Below are 23,540 nucleotides of genomic sequence, written 5' to 3'. Positions count from 1 at the left end.
AATATTTAAACATTTCTTTTGATAGTTTAACTTAGTTTGAATTGTTTTAGCATTGTCGATAAGGAGTTTCTAGGGTCATTATGAGTCAGAATCAACCCAATGTCAGTCGGTTTGGTTTTGATTTTTTGGTAGTTGATGGAAAAATCATACAATCTTTCTAAAAATGCTAGTCATAAAGCCTTTATATAGCCAATTAATTGTCATCTAGAAGAAATTAATTTTGCTAATTTTTTGGTTCATTTGGGTATTGTCTTGGATTAAGTTGTCTTGAACCTTCAAAACTTAATATTTGAAATCACAAACTAATTCAAATACTGCTTTAGGCTGTGTCAGATCTGAAGCATTCTTAGTATGCCTGTGTCTGCACACATAGATATGTGCCTGTTCCCCCCCCCCCAAAGGCATGTTATAATGTAGTTTTAATACATATTTACATCTGTGGTAAACCACAAAAATACACATTTAAAAGTACAGCAAATATCTATAAGGATAGATATGGGTGAAAGGAGTTAATATAAATAAATTTATATAGTCTGTTAATAAGTATGATAATATCCAAAGCACTTTTCTTTTCTATATTTGTTTGCAAACTAAGGTTCCTCCCCGGGCAGAAGAAATCACCATTCCAGCTGATGTTACCCCTGAGAGAGTTCCAACACACATTGTAGATTACTCAGGTAATGAATTTTTTCTTGTAGGTAAAACTATAAGGTTAATTTAATCATCCTCAAAAAAGGTTCTGAGCTTTAAAAAATATTCAGAGAGGTGATCCTTTTTCTCTAGCAGTAAATGATCCTTTCCTATTCTTGTCTCATTTATATTTCATGACCACTTCCCCACCCCATCCAAAGCCTGTGTCTGGCAGTTCTCTGCCCCAGAATTACTGAGTTGGATTCCATATTAATGAAAAGAAGGAATGATAAATGACAAATAGTGGAAAAGTCATCGTTGTTGTTGTTGTGGGCTACAGCGTTGATTTCCCACTTAATCTCATTGCTGTCTAGTTGATCTTGACTCAATAGCAACCCCATGTGACAGAGTGGAATGCCCCAGAGGGTTTCCTAGGCTATAATCTTTTTTTTGTCTTTAATTTTTACTGTGATTTGGGTGAAAGTTTACAGAGCAAATTCATTTTCCTATATAGCATTTCATCCACATTTTGTTTCATGCATTGACTGCAATTCCCCACTATGTAACAGCTCTCTTCCCACTTCCTCCCCATAGTTAACTTTTCCTTGTGTCCTTCTGTCCCATGTACTCCTGCCCCCCGAGCTGTCTCCCTGTACAAACACTGCCCTTCTGTTCTCCCATGATTGATTGCTCCAAGGAGTATATCTATCTGACATAAATGTTCACCCCATATGCTTGTCTGTTTGACTGAAAGCCACAGGAGTAAGTTCAGTTCCAGAGCTGAAGGATAAGTAAGGGCCATCGTCTCAGGAGTCTCCCAGGCTCTATCACCAGCAAACCTGGTCTTTTTTATGATTTGAGTTTTGTTTCACATTGTTCTCCCACTTTATCCAGGATCTCCTGCACCAATCCTTCTCTGAGTGGTTGAGAGTGGTAGCTGGGCACCATCTAATTTTTCTGGTCTCGTGGTCATACAGGCTGAAGATTTCATGGTCTGCCGGTCCCTTGGACTAATTGTTTCCATGCATCTTTGGTTTTCTTCATTCTTCTTTGCTCTGGATGAAGAGAGACCCATTGTTGCATCTAGATGGCTGCTTGCAGGCTTTTAAGACCCTAGTCACTACTCACCAAAGTAGGAAGTAGAACAGTGTTTTTGTGTAGTATGTTATGCCTTTTGAGCTTGATGTTCCCTGTGACCATGGTCCTGAGCCCACAGGTCCAACTACTTGCTCCCTCCAGATAGCTGGCTGTGGCCAAGAAGCTACCACAACCTCATCTCTTGTCACCTCTGCTATACACCCAGACATTCTTACAGCTCATACAGATATGCATGTAGCAATATTGTCTGGTAACTTTACACATGGTCATGGACACACCTAGACATACCTGATTGTTCAGCCTGTCCACCCATCTGTCTACCTATAGATCCGTGCTTCCTAGGCTATAATCTTTATGGGAGTAAAGCACTCCTGCAGAGCCCCTGGCAGGTTTGAAACACCCAGCTTTTGGTTAGTAGAAGGACGCTTCACCCATTCCTCTACCAAGACTCCTGGATTAGTCATTTCTTCTTCATAAATGGCATGTTTGCAGAGGGAAGTTCCTAGTCCATTTTGTTATCAGCCATGAGCTGTTATGATTCAGAAAAGAGTTGGGCATTTGCAAATATATTGAGTTCTAAATTTGTTCTTTGTTAGCCTATGTCCCAAATAAAATTATAGTTAAAAGAGTTGCCAGCTTCTTTACCATTATATAATATTAGAAGCACATCTGTATCAGTTTTTATAATTGAAAAAATTTCTACTTCTACATTGTTGAATTATTTTGCTTTGTCTTGCTATTTCTTCTTTAGAAAACATGGGTGTAAGTACATTGGTAGTACTTTGTTTTCCTAAGCTGGTATTCCATATATTCTGAAAAAGAAATACTGGAACTACATTTTCCACTGCATGTGGCTGTTGAGTGCTTGAACTGTGGCTCATCTGAAGGGAGGTGTGCCGTGAGTGTAAAATGCAAACGGATTATGAAGACTTGGTGTGGAAAAAATGTAAAATATTCTAGTTTTTTATTGAATGTACATATTGAAGTCATGTTTTATATTTTGTATTAAATAAAAATTTTACCTGTTTATAAGGTGACTATTAAAAATTTTTGAATTACATATGTTGCTCACATGGTTTTTCCCTTGGACAGCACTGAGCTAGAAGTTAGGGGGCTAGATGCCTTCTGGTACATCCAGCATCATTTACAATGTTATTTAAAACCTGTAACCATGTAATTAGGAGCTCTGGTAGCATAGTGCCTAAGGTACTTCACTGCTGATCAGAAGGCTGGCAGTTCAAACCCACCAGCCACTCCTCGGAAGGAAGGTTGGGCAATCTACTTCCGTAGTGATACTGCCTTGGCAACTCAAGGAGGGGCCGCTATGAGTCAGGGCTGACTTGACGGCACCTAACAACAACAAAAACAACCATGTAATTAGATACACTTCAGTACTAGATTTAAAGCCATTGATAATTCAGTGTATATAAAGATACTAAAAATATGGTCAATTATTTGGCATAATATAAAAACCCTACAACTCATTTATGTATGACACTAGTTTATGTGACAGGCATTTTTTGTGTATTGGACACAAAATGATCTAAATTAATTAGTAAGTCAGTAGTTGCTTTGCTCTTCCCTTCTTTGCTTCCTCATTTTTACCATATCAGGCATATGCCCAGCACCTGTGGATGTATAGGCACATCTATCCATTGGGACCACTTCTAGCCAGAGACACATGCTAGAGCGAGAGTTCTCGACTCTTCATATTCTCTTATCATATTCCAGGGCATGGTTATTATTACTCATACCTGCTGTCTAGATCTTAAGTTTGCATTGCCCAGTTTCTCACCTTTTGGCGCAGTGTGTACAGACTACAGACTCTTTGTCTGGACTTCGGATTCTAGCCCCGTTTCCTGGCCCTTCTCAACTCTGGATCAGATACCAGCCTAGATGTGTCACACAACACCTTCTCCTCTTCCCTGCCTGAGTTAGCCTCTTGTAGACTTACCTTTCAGTGCCAGCCAGCTTCTCTGTCATACGTAGTTTGACTCCTTCCCTTCCCTGGCTTGCCCTTGTCTTTGTTCTCTACTCAAGCACTGCACCTTGTCATTTTGAGGGATGTTAGGTGGGTATTGCATAGATTTTTAGGCTTTGGTGCCTAAGACATTTGACTGCTAACCAGAAGACTGGCGGTTAAAATCCATCAGCCACTCCTCTGAAGGAAGACTGGGAAATCCACTTCCATAGAGATACCACCTCAGAAACCCAAGGAGGGATTGCTTTGAGTTGAATCAACTCAATAGCAGTGAGTTTTTGGTTTAGTAGTTTTAATGAAAGTGTTTAAAATAAGAAACATTGACATTTCCCCCCTAAAAATGTATACTTTTTTTGGTCATTTATAGAAGCGGAACAGAGTGATGAGCAACTTCATCAGGAAATATCACAGGTGAGTCTTAGGTTGTGTAATTGTTGTAGGTTTTTTGGTGAGAAGACAGTAATGACCCTATATATTTACCATTTTTATTTTCTCAAGAAGGTTTCTTTAGTTTTTTGTTGATATAACTGACTTTGAGTATATACTTTTGCTGTAAATCCTTAAGAAATTTTTCTTCTGAGAGTCAAGCTAAGTTTTCTTTCTGTTTTCAAATTTGTCCTTCTCCTTTAGCCCAAATATGTTAACTAGTTGGTAATTACATGCTACTGTTTACATTTTTATTATTAAAAATACCATTGACTTGTTCATCTTTGTCCTAGGCTAATGTCATCTGCATAGTTTATGCTGTTAACAACAAGCATTCTATTGATAAGGTATGAGTGCGTGAATTTCTTTCACCATATTTAGTTAAATTTCAGTGGGGACACTCTCGAAGTTGATCCTCACCTTAGAATTTTAGGGGCCCAGGAGCAGGGTGTTTTTCTAAGAAGGTTCCCATCATATCTTTGCTCTTGTTAATTTTCATTTTAGGTAACAAGTCGATGGATTCCTCTCATCAATGAAAGAACAGACAAAGATAGCAGGTATTTTTTTTTTCTTCAAACTTCATATGTTGAAAATTTTCCAACTTCCAGATCAAGAAATAGTACAATGAACATCCATAAACCCTGCATTTAAATTCACCAGTTGTTTAACATTTTGTCATATTTGCTTTATTGATCTGTTTGTACATACTCCTTTTTTTCCTTAAGAATTTGAGAGCAAAGCTTGAAACAGCTCTGATACTATAGTGATTTACAATTTCAAACATTAAATATTTTGAAAATAAGTTTTATGTTTTCCTTTCTTGATCCCTGTCTTGAGATTCCCCTCTGCTGAGGAATGGTATTCTCTTATGTCACTGAATTCTCACACTGTGGTGTGGTTAGGAGCACAAGACTCAAGCAAACGAATCACCTTTGAAATCTGGCTTGGCCTAGGAGCTCTAGGACTTCAACTTCATTGAGTCTTAGTTTCCTCATCTGTAAGAGGAGATGAGGCTAATCTGTCTTGGCTCTATGTTGTTATCTTGAGAACCAAATGAAATAATGCCAGTATAGTGTAAGCACTGTGCAAATGCTCTAAAGTTCTAGAGGTCTTCATTTAGGAATTCATGTAGGGAGATTTCCTTGGTTCATATGTGTGTGATTGGGAAAAAGCAAGAGGATACACCTTCTCTGTTTTATTTGAGAAGAATGGCACTTCTTTCTGGGTATAAATATTTTGAATTTTAGGTCAAAATGGAAATAAAACATTTTTCAGTATTCTTTAATAGAGCGTAAGTTTTTTATGAAACATTTGAGTCTTTTTTAAACATGTAGACATTAAAGACTTAATATCTATGTGTACATGTACTGATTCTTAATTTCTTTTTAAGTGGGACATTTCATGCTTTGAAACTCTGAAGATTTGGTTCTAAACAGATGAATGTGGTCATTGACCTTTGTGACTGAGATGTTGGTGTATATGCTGTGTCTTGTAGGTCTGACACAGCAGGGGCCCCTCTTTAAAATAGTGTTGAACTTGATAGTGACTTACTGACAAGACAGGAAGGAAAGAGTTGGCCTCTAGAGCTCTGCTGCCCTGTAGTCAATTGTGTTAGTTTAACTTAAAAATTCAGTTCTTTCCCAGCCTCTGTGACCCTGAGACCAGAAGAACTAGATGGTGCCCGGCCAGCACTGCTGACCACTCTGAAAGGGATCACAGTAGGAGGTCCTGGATAGAGTGGGAGAAAAATGTAGGACAAAACTCAAAGTCATAAAGACCCAGGCTTACTAATCTGATAGGGACTGCTGGAATCACCAAGACTATGGCCCTTAGACACCCTTCATGCCTGGAAGCTAACTCACCCCTGTGGCTCAGCTCTCAGCCAGATGATGGACAGGCCTTTAAGGTAAAGAATAACACCAAGGAGGAACGCACTTACTGGAACAGTCAACATGTGAGATCAAAAAGCAGCATTTGCCGAAGGATAAAGCTAAAAGCAATGAGGGATAGGAAAGAAGGACAAAGGGAAATGGTAAACATGGGGAGGAAGTGGGAAGAATGCTGTTACATTGTGGGGATTGCAATGAATGTCATGAAACAAAATGTGTATATGTTGTTGAATGGAAAACTAATTTGCTTTGCAAATATTCACTCAGATCACAATTCAAGTGCTTTGGCGTACTTAGTCACATTTCAAGTGCTCAGCAGCTACATGTTGTAATGGGCAATGCAGATAAAGAACATTTCCATCTTTCCAGAAGGTTGTACTTGTCAGGGCTGCCTTGAAGGATCCAATACCCGTATGCTCCTAAAACCTGCTGTTCTTGCTCATGTCTTAAGCTGTTTCCAGGAGGCATTCTTCAGAGAAGGCCAGTTTTGCCAAGATTTAATAAGCACTAGCTAGGACTACTGAATTAAATTTTTAAAATTTTAGTATGATGGCTTTCCAAAATTCTGTGGCTAGTTTGGTGTTTGATGGTCCTTTGAGTACCATGTGGAAGTGATTTTTGATACTTGAAGATCCAGTTTAGCGTTCTCAGTTGTGGCTGTGGTCCACAATCAGACAAGCCTGTCCCTGAGTTGGTGAACATACTTATTCTTCTTGTGGTTGACTTGTCCCAAGGGAGACTATTTCTTTATTGTGTGGATTTTATAAATCCAATACCTTCTCCCCTGGGCCTCATGCCTTAAGTTTATATTTGTATATTGAATATTTATATGTATTTATATAAATATATTTGTTTAGAATTGTATATTGAATATATATTCTTCCTTAGGAATTCCTTGGACCATAGTCATTATAATTAGGGATGCCCATCACTATTACGTGAAGCAATTTAAAAAAATTATAGGTGCCCTAGTCCCATGCCTGGGGTTTTAGTGTAGAACTTGGACATCAGTGTTTTTTTTAAAGCTCCATAAATTATTCTGGTGGACACTTTTGGTTATAAACCACTCCATTTATGGAAACCTTCTTGGTTCTGTTAGCAGTCTTTGTTTTAGTTGCATAGTGGGCCAGTTCTTTTAAGAGTAATGGTGATACCAAGCTGGTAAACTGTAGATGCTTACAAGTCTTTCTCTTGAGACTTTGAGTTCCAGCAAGGGGACTGGCCTTCTCTCCATGTTCTCTTTCAAGATTCACAAGTAACACTTCTCCTGTAGGCTAGTCCTCTTGATAGCTCTGCTTGGATATCTAACAGGCCTCCCTGGTTAAACTTGTCTAAAACAAAATCCTTAATCCCCTGCCTACCAACCCCCTCCCAAATTATCTCAGTCTTCTCTGTCACAGGAGATTTTCCCATTTTCTCCAGCCAGAAACCTATGTTTTTTTCCTTGATTTCTGCCTTTCCCTCACCTTCCTTCCATATCTAATCTGCCAGCAAATTCTATCAATCCTGCTTCTAAAATGTGTCTCAAATCTGAACAAGTCTTCTCCATCTTCACCATCACTGCACTAATCCCAAGCCACCACTTTTCAAAAACTTTATATTACTGAAAAAAAGCAAACATACGTAAAAGTCGAGAGACTCACATGATGAATTCCTGTGTCTCTGTCATCCAGCTTTAACTATTATTACCTCATGGCCAGTCTCATTGATTTATTCCTCTCCCTTCGGGATCATTTTGAAACAAAGCAAATATATCATGCTGTGAAGATTTCAGTTTGTATCTCTGAAAGAGAGCAGACCACTGCATTTTGAAATGTCAGCCAGATCATGTCATTCCCCTGCTTGTAACCCTTCACATTCTCCCCATTTTACACTTGTGGTAAAATCCATACTCCTTACTGTGACCCATAAGACCTCATATCTGGATGTTGCTCCTCTCTCCAAACCCATTTTGTACCTCTTTTCCTTTGCTCAAGGAACCTTGGTGGTGCAGTGGTTACGTGCTCAGCTTCTAATCAAAAGTTCAGCGGTTCGAACCTACCAGCCACTTCACTGGAGAAAGATGTGGCAATCTGCTTCCATAGAGTGCAGCCTTGAAAACCCGATGAGACAGTTCTGCTCTGTCTTACAGGGTTGTTATCAGTCACAATCAACTTGATGGCAATGGGTTTGCCTTTTTGGGGGTTTTTTGGGGGTTTTGTTGTATAGTGCCTAAGGCATTTGACTGCTAACCAGAAGGCTGGAGGTTCAAACCCACCAGCCACTCCTTGGAAGGAATTTTGGGCAGTCTACTTGTAGAGATACCACCTTGGAAACCTGAGGAGGGGTCGCTGTGAGTCTGAACCGACTTGACGGCAGTGAGTTGGAGGGGTCGCTGTGAGTCTGAACCGACTTGACGGCAGTGAGTTCCGTGTTTTCCATTTATTTATTTATTTGCTCTGTTCTCTTCAGTTAACTCTGGCATTTTCCTGTTCTTTGAACTCACCAGTAGATAGATAGATATGTATTTTTTTCCACCTTGGGGCCTTGGTGCACGCTGTCCTTTCTGCCTGGTGAGCTCTTTCCTGGCTCTTCATTCAGGTGGCGGATTCCATTTCATCCTTTGCTCCTGGGCTCAAATGCCACTTCTCAGAGAAATTTTTCCCTGATTATCAGGTCTAAATTAGACCCCTCTTCTTACTTTAGCCCACATCCCCCTCTTTATTTCCTTCATAGTACTTAGTGAATTAGAATTGTCTCATTTGTTTATTGCTCATTTTGTTTTTATGATTAGAATGGACATGGACCTTATCTGTCTTGTGTCCTTAAACATGTAGAACAGTACCTAGCATGTAATAGGCACTTAATAAATATTTGTTGAATGAGCATGCTGTTTAGGGGGCTTGGCCTGATAGTAGAAGGTTCATTTTGGCGAGAAGGAATAAAAGCTTTTATAAACTAAAATATAATTTTAAATCTTGTGTCCTCCTTATTATAATGTGCCCCATTTGTTTTAGGCTGCCTTTGATATTGGTTGGAAATAAATCTGATCTGGTGGACTATAGTAGTATGGAGACCATCCTTCCTATTATGAACCAGTACACAGAAATAGAAACCTGTGTGGAGGTATGCCTCATCATTTGATTTGGAAATTTACTCTTGATGAAATCTCACTAAATTGAGGTTTGGGGTGGGGAAGGAGAAAGCACAGTATAGAATAAATTTTCTGTTCTTTGTGAAATCGTGTAAACCAAATAAAACCAGAACCTAAAGTTAACCTCTGAGCCCCTTTAAGTCATTCCTATTGGGATATCCAGAGCTCTGGTGGTGCAGTGCCTCAGGCATTTGACTGCTAACCAGAAGATTGGCAGTTCAAATCCACTCTCACCCCGCCGAAGGAAGATGGGGCAATCTATTTCCGTAAAGATTTACTGCCTTGGAAACTCATTGGGGGTCACTATGAGTTGGAATCGACTCCTTGGCAGTAGGTTTGGTTTTATTGTGATATCCACAAAGAAAAATACATTTTTCAGTTTCTTCAAGGAATCCTCTTCTTACCTTACATATTGATAGTTTTAAAATTGATTTTCACTCTTGCAATTGATTTCACATTGTAAAATTTTAAACTTTTTTTTCAGTGTTCAGCAAAAAACTTGAAGAACATATCAGAGCTCTTTTATTACGCACAGAAAGCTGTTCTTCATCCTACAGGGCCCCTGTACTGCCCAGAGGAGAAGGAGGTAACCCCCAAGCTGTGTTTGTAGGGGCTGGAATGTGTAGGTAGTAAGTCTACTATGGTCATGATTTTTAGTAATTCTTAATTGTTTTTGTGAAAATGAAACTGCTGAAATGTTAATTGAATGGTTTTTAAATTGTTGGATCTTAATGATACTTTTCTTCAGAGATGCGGTGATATTTATGTTAAATACTCAGAATAGTATTCCAGATCAAATATTGTCAGCAAATACCTTACAGCAGAAGAGTTTGCAAGAATAACAACCAAAACAGCCCATTTGCTAATTGTGTACTTGCTTTGCTACAGTAAAATCCACACACTTAAAAACATATAAACAGAAAAATTACGTAGATTTTTTACATGGGCATAACATGCTATTATAACTTGAATATTCCCTCTTGTTTCGTAGCTAAGAAACATAGTAAGTTGCCTTTTTTTTTTTTTTCTTTTTTCAGGAGATGTTTACAGTATAATCAAAAAAAAAAAAACTTCACTGCTGTCGAGTTAATTCTGACTCATAGTGCCCCCTCCTTGGGTTTCTGAGGCAGTATCACTATGGAAGTAGGCTGCCCAGTCTTCCTTCCAAGGAGTGGCTGGTGGGTTTGAACCTCCAGCTTTCTGGTTAGCAGTCAAATGCCTTAGGCACTATGCCACCAGAGCTCCTACAGTATAGTCAAGGGGTTGACAAACTATAACCTATGAGGCAAATTTTAAATAGTTGGAAGAAAATCAAATGGAATAATATGTTGTGATATGTGCAGATTATATGATATTCAAAATTCATTGTTCATAGATAAAAGTTTTATTGGAACAAAGCCACGCTCATTGTTTATATATTACTTAAAGCTGCTTGGGTGCTACAAAAACATTGTAGAGTAGTTGTGACAGATTGTTGTGCTACTTTCATTTCTTCTTGCTGCTCATTATATTACAGAGTGCGTCAACATAGTTATCGCTCAACAGTAGTTCAGGTACCATGTGTATCGCTATGCCAGGACGTTTTATGTTTTTACTTCAGTGCATACCCATTATGTCGAAACAAGAAAAGATAAAAGTGGATTTTTACTTGGCAAAGCAGATATATTTTCTGAGCTTAAATTACAGTTCCAGCAGCATTTTTTTGGACCTTGATGCAATTGCAAAGGAAGTTTCCATATTTCATAATCCATGTAACTAGGCAGTTAAATAGCTTCTACCTAACCTTCAGTTGGAACTGATTAATCAGCAGTGCGATGATGAATGTGCTCAGTTAAAATCATGTGTGTGTGTATATATTTCAGTATTGATGGCTGTGCAAAATGACATTTTCAAAAGATGAAAAGCATAAAGTTTCATCATAGATCAATATCCACAGGTGAACATTTACAATCAATTTTCAAGGTAGAGAACACAAACTTTGAACCCCAGTTAACTAAGTGAAGTTTTACCTCTTTAAAAGGAATTCCATTCTTATTAATAGTGCTGTCTTACAAAAATTTATACTCAGTTATTATATTTTGAATTTGTTAATAAAAAAATTGCAAAATTTTTCTCTCTTGCTTTATAAGTACCTACATAATACCTTTGTTTTTCCCATTGGCCTTTAACACCTAAAATATTTGAGGAAAACTGGGCAATCTACTTCTGTAGAGATACTGCCTCAGAAACCCGAGGAGGGGTCGCTGTGAGTCGGGGCTGACTCCATGGCAGTGAGTTTGGTTTTTTTTGGTCCTTTACAGAAAAAGTTTGCCAACCCCTAGTATAAGTAATTAGTCTAAATCTGACTTTAGTTTTTTACTCTTCCTTATTCCTGGTTTACTATTCTTTCATTCGAATACTTTTTTCTAATTTACTTGTTATCTGTTGTTTCCTAAATTTGCCTCATAATAATTATCACTTGTTAAAAATATAGATTCTGTTCTGATTCAGCCAAGTGTTGTATTTTTGATCAAGCAAAATTAGGAAAGTCTTCATCTCACGCTTTAGGGATTTACCTCTGAGGCTTTAGCCCAGCTGTACATTAAATCTCCTCTCTTAGTTTGCTCTTAATTCCTTCATTGCTGCTCTTTTTCTCAGACCTATTATTAGTTCTGCTAATCTGCTAATCCCCCCAGCCCCAAGTCTCAGGAGAGTGAAACATCTACTCCCGTCTGTTACTTGTTTCTTAGGTGGACATGCTTGATAGGTAAAACCTGCAACTTTTAGAGACCACCTTGTTTTACACAAGTACAAGCTTCAAGTCTAAGTTTATATCAGAATCTTTTATTTAGATCGCAATAATAAGCTTTTGACACAGATTTAAGGTTGAATCATCAAAAACATCATGTTCAAAATTAAAGCCTGTGTTATGTTTCTAGTGCTATTTATTAATTTGTGTGTCCCATGACCAGCTACTAGTATCTTCTATTTATCTAATAATGAAAAATCTATGACTTTTGTGTAATAATGTTTATTCTTTATTCATGTATAAAATGTTTTTGGTTTATTACTGTAAATTTTACAGCTTTATTGAGGTATAATTTTTAATGATTTAAAAAGTCATCATTTTTTGGTGTTCTTTTTTAAGGTGCTTAGACTAGACAGCACATAACACCCACACACACGCACGCACACACACACAGTGTTAACGATCACATTGAGCTAATACTTTGTCGTACCTTAGTTTCAGGGTGCATTTCAGCCTTTAACGATAAATGAGTCTTTGTTGTTTTCTTCACATTTCTTTCTTTCTTTTTTTTTTTAATGTTATAAGGTTTGTTAACTTTTATTTATTTATTTAAATTTTATTGTGCTTTTATTGTACAAATTTACGAAGCAAATTTGTTTTACATTTTCAACAGTTCATGAACTTTTTTTTTTTAATGTAGCTTTTTATGATGCAAGGAAAAGCCACTTGTACAAAGTAAAAAGTTATTTTTAGGTTCTGTTTTGTACATTGTTACAGCTGTTGCTACCTTTTGAAACATTTAGATAACTGTATAACATTTTTTAACAGAGTAAATAAAATATAACAATGTAGTCTTTATTAATCTTGAATATCTAATATTTGGGTAACATTTATAGAAGCAGTATCTTAACATTCTTTACTTTTTGAAAGAAAACCACCTTTTTTGTTTGTTTGTTTGTTTGTTTGTTTAGGTTTTATTCCATTAGTACTCTTTTATAAAGGGAACCCTGTCCAATGCATTCTAAATGTTCCTTTTAGCTTTTTTTAATTTCTTTCTAATGCCCTTCTATCTTAATTTTATCTTTTTCTCACTATGTCAAATTGCCCCCCGGAGGCCTTGTTTAGTATTTTTGAAGAAGAGACTGTCTGTGTATGTTTGGGAAAATCACTACCCCTCGCCTGTTCTTTAAAGAATCCCTTCTCTCTGTTTGGGTTTGATAGCATGATCACAACTGTCGTCAGTGTGATTTTGCTGTTGTACCCTTTTACAGACCTTGCCGTCCTGTTTCTCTGATTCATGTGGGTTCAGGAGGTCTCTCCTGAGTTTATACAAAGTTCAGAGAGCTTCCTGAAAGGTTGATTTTATTCTCAAAATTGTTGGCATTGATGATCTTATACAGTTAATATAGATTAGAGGCATATGGACCTTATTTTCAAATAGTCAAAATATATTCTAACCATCATAAATCTTAGAACAAAAATTGGGAGGTTGTCAAAATGTATTTTCAGCAGGATAACTTAGAAAAATTTTACAGAATCACAAAAGGTGAAAGTTTTTCTTTTTTTTTTTTAAAGTAATTCTTAGTTCATAATTAGAAGGGGCTTTCACACTTATTAACTAGTGCTATTTTGCCACTTGTGTGAATGTGCACATTTTACAGTCCAACTCTGACATACATGCACAAGGAACAGAAAAAACATTTAGTTCCATTCTGCTACCAGAAGGTTAATGGTGAGAAATCCGAAGTTAGGGAGGAAGCCCGTGGTTGCTTTGAGTCATCTCAAGTTCCTTCTGGATCAAAGGAGGGCGTACATAGATAAGTGTACATGACTTCTTTACATGACTAGAAGAGTCAGTTTCCCCTGGAGTTCTGTAGGGAGAACTTGACCATTCCAGATACTGTTGCAAGTAGATATTGCCACGTTTACTTAACACTTGAGGGTAAAAGTAAACGCCTTTCATTTTTCATACTGATTGTGTTTGATGTTATGTATTTGGCGGTGAAAACCATCAGAAATTATTCCCAGCATTAGTCACAAAAATAACATGCAAGTCCCAACTATTTTAATGAAAACAACTGTTTCTTTTCTTCATGATTTGTAGATGAAACCAGCCTGTATAAAAGCCCTTACTCGTATATTTAAAATATCTGATCAAGATAATGATGGTACTCTGAATGATGCTGAACTCAATTTCTTTCAGGTAGCTGTCTTTTATTTCAGTCATTTGTATATGAAGATCTCTTTACTGTATAAGATACAAAAAATATATCAGCCTAGACAATAATACGTTAATAAATGTGTCTCTTTCATGTGAAACTATCTCTCACATCAAGCTATATAAGCCTTTGCCTAGAGTATAGAACTCTCTTATGCCTAGATATTGCTGGGCCTCTCTGATAAGTCTTATTTCACAGTATATAATGAATGTATTAAGGATAACTTGAAGTCTGAACTCCAAATTATTTTGCTTTCTCAGTTGTGTATAACACAGTTACACAAAGAGCCTTGTGTTTAGAAATGGGATGAGGGGAGTAGGGAAAGTTTCTTTCCTTCTAAGTATGATGTGTTTTGCTTAAATAATACCAAGTGGAGACTATTGCAATATATTGCTTCTTTTGGTTGCAACTCTGATTTAATGATTGGTTTGAAGATTAATATTTTATGTTATTTATGGTCTTAATGCTGATTTAATTTTAAATCCATTGTTTATGTTTTTGCTAGAGAATTTGTTTTAACACCCCATTAGCTCCTCAAGCTCTGGAGGATGTCAAGAATGTGGTTAGAAAACATATAAGTGATGGTGTGGCTGACAGTGGATTGACACTAAAAGGTAGGTAGACACTTGGCAGAAGGTGAAGGTCCTGTAGCATTACTTATACTTTAAGGAAATACTAATATGCCTGCAGTGTGTCTTGGCCATTTAAGAGCCAAGGCAATTGGTGAGATAATTATCCTTCCTGTCAGTATAAATTAGGGGTAAGGAAATTGGTTGGATCTCAGGCATGCTGAGGTCCATCTAAGGGAAAGAAATACTGGAACAAACATTTGTTTTCAAATTCTTCCTACTCAGAAGCAGTCTTTAAGTAGAAATTATTTTTAGGAAGGATACTTTATCAGTCAGACTTACCAAGTACACAGTGTTCCCTGTAGCACGTATTATAGAATCACAGTGAAAAAGGAAAGGAAATTGAACACTAGAATTTTCCATTATAGAAATAAGAGGAAAGCTCTATAAAACCATTTCATCTGTTTCTAATAACTTTGTGAATGTCAGTATATTTTTGGCCCTTTTATCCAGGACTTGCACTTGTTGGAATGGTTGTATATGTGAAATAACAATTCTGAATTTGGCTCTGTTTTATTAAGACACTTGTGAGCTTTATTTTGTCCTGATCCTGGGTTCGCGGTACTGGCAGTCATAGATGATGTCCATGAATCTAGCTCTTGCCATTGTGTGTTGTATGCTTTTCTCCTTATGACTCTATATCTTTCTTCACATCAATTGTATTTACTAATTTACTTTATTTCAGGTTTTCTTTTTTTACACACACTTTTTATTCAGAGAGGGAGGCATGAAACTACTTGGACTGTGCTTCGGCGATTTGGTTATGATGATGATCTGGATTTGACACCTGAATATTTGTTTCCCCTGTATGTACCTTTGCTTTTCTGACCGATTTTATTTGCTAATTTTAAGTTTTATTTAGCACATACATAGGTAGGCTTCAAGCTACTCAGAAATAATTCCGATTAATAGCACAGTTTCTCAGCCTTGACATTATTCACACTTTGGACTAGATAAGTCTTTGTTGTAGATGTTGCCCTGTGCATTATAGGATGTTTAGTGCCTCCCTAGATGCTAGTAGCACTTCCTTCCCCAGTTTTGACATCCAAAAATGCTAAATGCCCCCTTGGGCAAAATCATCCCTGGTTGTGAGGCACTGACAAAACAAAACGTAACAAAACAGTTGCCTCTTAGTCAATTCCAAGTCATGGTTTATAGCACGTTTCAAATGTTTTCTCTTCGGGAGAGTACAAGTATCTTTCTAAATTCATATTACCGAAGAAGGTGAAAACAGAAATGCTAGACAAAGTTGTTCTGATGTCAAGAGACCAGAAATAAACCAGTTAAACTCTCCATTCTGGAAGTAAGTGCTGATTCTCATAGGCCACCAAACATGTGTCTTCTACTGCAGGCTTTTGTCCGTGCTGTTTTCACTCTCTCCTCCTCCTCCAACCGAGTTAATGCCTCTCATTTCAGACAGTGTCTCTCAGAGATGTTGACACCTTCCCACCCTGAAGTCAAACATTTCCCTTTCATGTGGGCTCTCCTAGCATCCTTACTCATACTTGCATGTAACTCATTGTCTTTGTGGTCAGTTATGTGGTTCCTTAGAGAGGTAGCTGTCTTATTTTTGTGTCCCTTGTACCTAGCTCAGTGCATTTGTTTATTGAACTGAATTTAAGGTGGGTCAAAAAGGTCAAATTAGGCAGATGTAACCTCTTTTCACATAATCTACATTCATCACCACTACTGACATTAATATAAAGCCCATAATTATGAGTTAGAATTTTTTTGAAGAATAAGCACATTACAGTTGAATCAGTATTATTTGAAATGAGTTTTTATTTCTGATATTTAAGAAAACTTTGCGTGTCAACTCATGCACTGTGACATTTCTGAGGATTGCCATAACAATGCCAGAGATTCTCCCAGGGAAGTCCAGATGGCTGTAGTGAAGATATTTTTGTAAGATGTTGTCACCCACAAAAAGACTTCTGTAGTTTTATATTCATTTTTTAAATTAAATATTTGATTATTTATTTTACTCTTAAATTTTTCATCAACAGGCTAAAAATACCTCCTGATTGCACTACTGAGTTAAATCATCATGCATATTTGTTTCTCCAGAGCACCTTTGACAAGCATGATTTGGTAAGCTTTGAGCTGCAGTTTTCCACAATATATGGTAAAACATTTTTCCGTGAACTGTTTCCTTAGTTGTGGAATGCTCATGTCACATAGCCAAAAATTGCTCAAAATCTCTTTTAAATTAAATTGCAAAACTATTTTCTGCTAATTGTTTTTGTTTTCTTTTCTCAAGATGTAAAATTCTTGTCTCTGATAAGCCTCCTTGATAGATTTTTTCAATATGTATGAAAGATAATTTCTTCATAAAATGTAAAATTAGTTTTCATGTATTACTCACTTTTTTTTTTTTTTTATTAGGATTTGGGTGAAGATTTACAGAGTAAATTCACTTTTCATACAGCAGTTCACATATACTTTGTCTCATGTCATTGACCAAAATTTACAATGCAGCAGCTCCCCTCCCACTTCCTCCCCATAGTTACCTCCTCCCAGTGTCCATCCCTTCATACTCTTCGAGAGGCCCATTGTCTGCCAACCCTGTATATGATCTTGGATACACTCTCCATTTAGACATACATAATTGTTTAGCTTGTTCACTCATCTATCCGTCCCTATACCCATGTTTGCTTTCATTGACAACTCAGTATTGCATTTACAAAGGGGTTCATATTTGTTGTTTGTACTGCCCATGTAACTCTCTCTGTCTTTCTCATCCTCAATGCTGCCATATTGGTCACTCACATTTGGTACATTGCCCTTCTCTTCACCCAAATCAATATTTATCTCTATCTATCTAACAGCATTCCCTCCCCTTCCCTCCCACCCCTGGTAACCAACAAAGAAAATGTCCTCCAATATATAAACCTTTCCTTAACTTTCACAATAACGGACTAATACAATATTTGTCCTTTTGTGACTGACTTATTTTGCTCAGCATAATGTCCTCCAAGTTCATCCACGTTATGCGGTGTTTTGCAGATTCTACATTATTCTTTAGCGTTGCATAGTATTCCATTGTGTGAATGTACCAAAGTTTGGTTATCCATTCCTCAGTTGTTGGACATCTAGGTTGTTTCCAAGTTTTGGCTATTGTAAATAGTGCTGCGATGAACATCGGCGTGCATATATCTGTTCTTGTTATGGCTCTCACTTCTTTAGGGTATATACCTAGTAATGGGATGGCTGGGTCAAATGGTATTTGTATTTCCAACTTTTGAAGGAATCGCCATACTGCTTTCCACAATGATTGTACCATTTTACAGTCCCACCAGCAGTGTATGAGAGTCCCAATCTCTCCACAACCTCGCCAGCATTTGTTATTTTCTGTCTTGTTGAACTTTGCTACTAGTGCTGGAGCAAGATGGTATCTCATTGTTGTTTTGATTTGCATCTCTCTGTATTACTCACTTTTTAGAAGCTTAGCTTGATCAGACTATGGGGCTCTTATATTTGGGGATTATTTTCTTCGATATCTAAATATTATGTATACTTCCTTTTGCATCTTCAGGATAGAGATTGTGCTTTGTCACCTGATGAGCTTAAAGATTTATTTAAAGTTTTCCCTTACATACCTTGGGGACCAGATGTGAATAACACCGTCTGTACCAATGAAAAAGGCTGGATAACCTATCAAGGATTCCTTTCCCAGTGGACGTGAGTATAGCACTCACCTCTTTCCTCTAGAGTTACAGCAACTTTAAAATGATGGTGCTTTATGTTCATAAGAGCTTATCAGATCTTATTTCAAATATCAGCAGGGTCACCCATGGTGGACAGGTTTCAGCAGAGCTTCCAGACTAAGACAGACTTAGAAGAAGGCACTGGTAGTTGGAAAATATGGGCTTGGTGATAGAAATGATGCCGGAGATTACGTAATAGAATTTTGTAAGACCAGTGACTTACTCATTGCAAATACCTTTTTTCAGCAACATGAATGGTGGTTATACACATGGACTTTGTCAGATGGAATACTCAGGAGTCAGATAGACCACATCTGTGCCAAGAGGTTATGGAGAAGCTCACTATCTACAGCCTAAACAAGGCCAGGAGCTGACTGTGAAACAGACCATCAAAATGCTCATATATGCAAGTTCAAATTGAAGCTGAAGACAATTAAAACAAGTCCATGAAAGGCAAAATAAGACCTTGAACATATTCCACCTGAATTTAGAGACTGTCTAAAGAGTAGATTTGACACATTGAACACCAGTGACCGAAACCAGAGGAATTGTGGGATGACATCAAGAACATCATCCATGAGGAAAGCAAAAGGTCATGAAAAAGACAGCAAAGGAAGAAAAGACCAAAATGGATGTCAGAAAATACTCTGAAAGTTGCTCTTGAATGGAGAGTAGCTAAAGCAGATGAAAGAAATGGCAAGATAAAAGAAGATGGAAGAAATACACAGTCACTGTACCAAAAAGTATTGGTTGATGTTCATCCATTTCAGGAGGTGACATATGATCAAGAAGTGATGGTATTGAAGGAAGAAGTTGAAGGTGTACTGAAGGAATTGGCGAAAAACATGGGTTCAGGAATTGATGGGATATCCATTGAGATGTTTCAGCAAATTAATGCTGCACTAGAGGTACTTACTCATCTATGCCAAGAAATTTGGAAGACAGCTACCTGGCCAGCTAACTGGAAGAGATCCATATTTGAACCCATTCCAAAGAAAGGTGATCCCACAGAATGTGGAAATTATAGAACAGTATCAATATCTCATGCAAGTGAGATTTTGCTGAAGATAATTAAAAAATGGTTGCAGCAATATATTAATAGGGAACTTCCAGAAATGCATGCTGGATTCAGAAGAGGACATAGAATGAGGGATATCATTGCTGATGTCAGATGGATCTTGACTGAAGGCAAAGAATACCAGAAAGATGTTTACTTGTTTTTTATTGACTATGCAAAGGCATTCAGCTGTGTGGATCATAACAAATTATGGATAATGCTGAGAAGAATGGGAATTCCAGAACACTTAATTGTAGTTCTGGAACCTGTGCATAGACCAGGAGGCTGTCATTCAGATAGAACAAGGGGGTACTGCATGGTTTAAAATCAGGAAGGGAATGGGTCAGGGTTGTATCCTTTCACCATACTTTCAGTCTGTATGCTGAACAGATAATCTGAGAAGCTGGACTACATGAAGAAGTACACAGCATCAGGATTGGAGGAAGAGTCATCAACAACCTGCGATATGCAGATGACATAACCTTGCTTACTGAAAGTGAGGATGACTTGAAGTACTTATTGATGAAGATTAAACACTATAGTCCACAGTATGGATTGCACCTCAACATAAAGGAAACGAAGATCCTCACAACTGGACCAATAAGCAGCATCACAATGAATGGAGAGAAGTTTGAAGTTGTCAAAGATTTCATATTACTTAGTTCCACAGTCAGCACCCATGGAAGCAGCAATCAAGAAATCAGACAATGTGTTGCACTGGGCAAATCTGCTGCAAAAGACTTCTTTAAAGTGCTGAAGAGCAAAGATGTCTTCTTGAAGCCTGAGGCGTGCCTAACCTGAGCCATGGTGTTTTCAGTTGCTTCGCATGCCTGTGACAGCTGAACAATGAATAAGGAAGTTGGAGGAGAGTTGATGCTTTGGGTTGTGGTGCTGGTGAGGAGCACTGAAAGTACCGCGGACTGCCAGAAGAACTAACCAATCTGCCTGGGAGGAAGTGCAGCCAGAATGCTCCTGGGGAGTGAGAATAGCCAGGCTTCATCTCACCTACTTTGGTCACGTTGTCAGAAGGGACCATTCCCTGGAGAAGGATATATGATGTCCTTGATAAAGTAGAGGGTCAGCAAAAAAAGGGGAAGGCCCTCAATAAGATGGATTGACACAGTGGCTGCCATGATGGGCTCAGGTGTAGCAGGGATTGTGAGGCTGGCACCAGACTGGGCATTGTTTCATTCTGTTGTACTGTGAGTTGGAGCTGACTCGATGACACCTAACAACATCAGGTCTTAGGAAATTCTTCAACCATGACTGCCTGTGAACTGGTTTTGTAGTGCGATTGATTCCTCTAGGATGAATTCCAGGTGGAGTCGGGAAAGGATGTGTTGGCTTTTGGCTGATGTACATGGAAACAGTAATAAGTCTTACATCAGAACCAAAGTAAATTTTAGTACTTTGTGGTTTGATTAGGAAATAGGAAATGTCATTGCTATTGTACAGTTTTCACACTTTCAAAATAGGGGGAGAAACATATTTTACTTGACACTGAAGACTTACTTTGAGAGTTTTATTGTTGTTTTAGTTTTTGGTGAACTCTTAGTAAGACCTAGAATTTACCCACAGTCTATAGTTACAGCATAGTTGGCATTGTGTCCTAGGATGCTAAAGGAATCTTTAGCCTTGGAGACTAACTTTTTCAATACTGGAATTTTTTTTTTCCCTAAGTACCTGAGATAGGCTTATTAATTTCAGGTGGCTTTTGTTATTTTTATGCGTTTTATAAACTCTTTCATATTTGTTGAATTAATCATTATGTCCTCAACTAGCCAGTATTTGCAGGATGCTGTATATCACTTGCAAAGCAGATAATTGGAAATAGCCCTACTCTCAATTTTACAGAGGCTTACCACTCATCGATGTGGCCTTGTCCTTTTTGGACAAGTGGAATAGATATAGAAAACCCCCTCCATCTTGTCATTCTCCTCTGCTTTAAGAATGGCTATAGGAAAAGCTATGGTTGGAGGCTCATTCTGGGAAATGAAAGCAGTCTGACAGTAGTTATCTAGGTCTAGTGGTAAAATCATAGCACTATTGGAACTTTTTTTCTTATAAATACTCACTTAGAAATTTTTCATATTTTAAAATCTCATTTCCTAGACTTACGACCTTTTTAGATGTACAGCGGTGCCTGGAGTATTTGGGTTATCTAGGGTATTCAATATTGACTGAACAAGAATCTCAAGCTTCAGCCATTACAAGTAAGTATCTGAATACTCTTCAGCTTCTGATTAGAAAAATCTTTTTTAAGATTCTGTTTTCATAAGTTTCAAAGAATGAAAATAAACTCATCTTCATTAATCTTTCATGTCTGTGATACCCTCTTTAATTTGGTAATTTCTTTTGAGTTGAGATACTTGATTTTATTTATCAAAAAAAAAAAGGGAGGTTTTGCTTCTAGTCTGCTCCCTCGGAGTGCTCCACTGATGAAGATGGAAGAGGGTTTTGGGCATTAAAAGTATTTACCAGTCTATCTTGCGTTTTTATTTCCTTTAAACATTAAAAACAATTCATGTTGAATGGATAAACAAAATGTAGTATATACTTATAATGACGTATTATTGAGCCATAAAGAGAGATGAAGTCCCAATATAGGCTTTGACATGAACAAACCTTGAAAACATTCTGCTAAGAGAGATCATTCAGTCACCAAAGGACACATACTGTATGATCCCACTTACATGAAATATCTAAAATAGGCAAATACATAGAGACTAAAGTTTGTTAGTGTTTACCAGGGGTGGAAGGAAGGGGAAGGGCGGTCATTGTATAAGAGCATTGAGTGTTAGTAGTGATGGAAAATTTAGCAGTGGATATATCGATAGTTGCACAGCATGATTAACGTAATCAGTGTCACCAAATGATATGTGCAAAAATGTTGAATTGACAAATGTGTTATATGTATTTTTACCACAGTAAATAAAAAAATTCATGTTAACAGATGATCCTATCTTAAACTAACTGCAAGTTTCTCAGCTTTGTAACCTTTTCCCACATTAATAAAATTTCACAGATCTTGTCATGTAAACTAGGCATTCTTGCCACAGCAATGTGCTCCATTTTAAGAAAACCCATATGGAAGAAACAACCCAGGTATAGAGGAAACAAATTAGAGGACTGATCATTTCAAGAGTTTCTTATATTCCAGTTGGTGGGAAAGCTGCCATATTTTAGAGGAGGCCCCAGCACAGTGAGACAGCCTTTCTTAAGTTGACAGAGCAAGTCCGCTTTAAAATCCTTAACCAATTAGGTATCATTGAATTCTGCACCTAAGAGTAAACAGCTAATTTCTAGTGAGCTCTGAGGTTTTTTTAATCAACAACAACAACAAAAGTTAATTATGGGAATTTTTCTATGTCAATAAATATACTTTCATATCTTCTTAATTTTAAACGATATGCTATCATGTGAATATTCCATAACCTAATTAACTATTCCACAATTAGTATGTAGTTTGATTATTTTCAGTTTTTTATCTCTGTAAATAGTGCCTCTGGTGAGCTTTGTTGCAGTTGAATCTGTGGGTCCCACGTAAAGAAATCTGTTTGCTTCAGATAGAGAGATGCTTCACAGAGAGAGGTGCCCCATGTTTCCTAGACCACCTCATTTACAGATTCACATTCATAAGGCCACTTAACCCTGAGGCATGTCCCTTTTCCATTTGTAGATCCAGCTCCAAGTGAATGCAAATTTTTTATTTTTAAAGATATTTATCACAGAAAAGATGGGGTAAAATGTTGTGTATGTTGATTGTAATTTTCATTCACTGTTAGGCTATCATCTTCCTTATTACAATACTACTTGTTTATGATGAAATAAATATCATTTGGTTACTAGAAATCCACTTTACAGACAACTTTGAGAAAATCTTTTCCAGTAACTGAAGCCCTTCTGTATTACCCTTAGTACTTCATTTCACATACAGCTTGACTGTTGTACAGTATGGTGGTTTATAGATCAGACATTTCATGCAAGTGATAAACACCTATACTGTATTGTGCAGAAGGTAAAATGAGTGAGTTTAACTGGAA

At 37.3% G+C, this 23,540-nt stretch overlaps 1 protein-coding gene across 1 annotated transcript in view; it reads left to right on the top strand.

The window, feature by feature from the left end:
• Positions 1-23,540, top strand: part of RHOT1 (ras homolog family member T1) — a 43,947-nt gene that overhangs the window by 1,187 nt on the left and 19,220 nt on the right. The window contains exons 2-14 of the mRNA XM_007937548.1: positions 596-677; positions 4,077-4,120; positions 4,429-4,482; positions 4,640-4,692; positions 9,021-9,129; positions 9,642-9,743; positions 13,990-14,088; positions 14,610-14,718; positions 15,419-15,539; positions 16,740-16,824; positions 18,269-18,414; positions 21,610-21,710; positions 23,177-23,238. Coding sequence (XP_007935739.1) covers positions 596-677; positions 4,077-4,120; positions 4,429-4,482; positions 4,640-4,692; positions 9,021-9,129; positions 9,642-9,743; positions 13,990-14,088; positions 14,610-14,718; positions 15,419-15,539; positions 16,740-16,824; positions 18,269-18,414; positions 21,610-21,710; positions 23,177-23,238 — 1,167 coding nt within the window. The remainder of the gene's footprint in view (positions 1-595; positions 678-4,076; positions 4,121-4,428; positions 4,483-4,639; positions 4,693-9,020; positions 9,130-9,641; positions 9,744-13,989; positions 14,089-14,609; positions 14,719-15,418; positions 15,540-16,739; positions 16,825-18,268; positions 18,415-21,609; positions 21,711-23,176; positions 23,239-23,540) is intronic.

Source organism: Orycteropus afer, unplaced genomic scaffold (assembly GCF_000298275.1).
Source record: "Orycteropus afer afer isolate SDZICR_OR568_19922 unplaced genomic scaffold, OryAfe1.0 scaffold00042, whole genome shotgun sequence".
Lineage (NCBI taxonomy): Eukaryota > Metazoa > Chordata > Mammalia > Tubulidentata > Orycteropodidae > Orycteropus > Orycteropus afer.
Note: the sequence above shows the minus strand (reverse complement) of the source record. Positions and strands in the feature narration are given on the sequence as shown.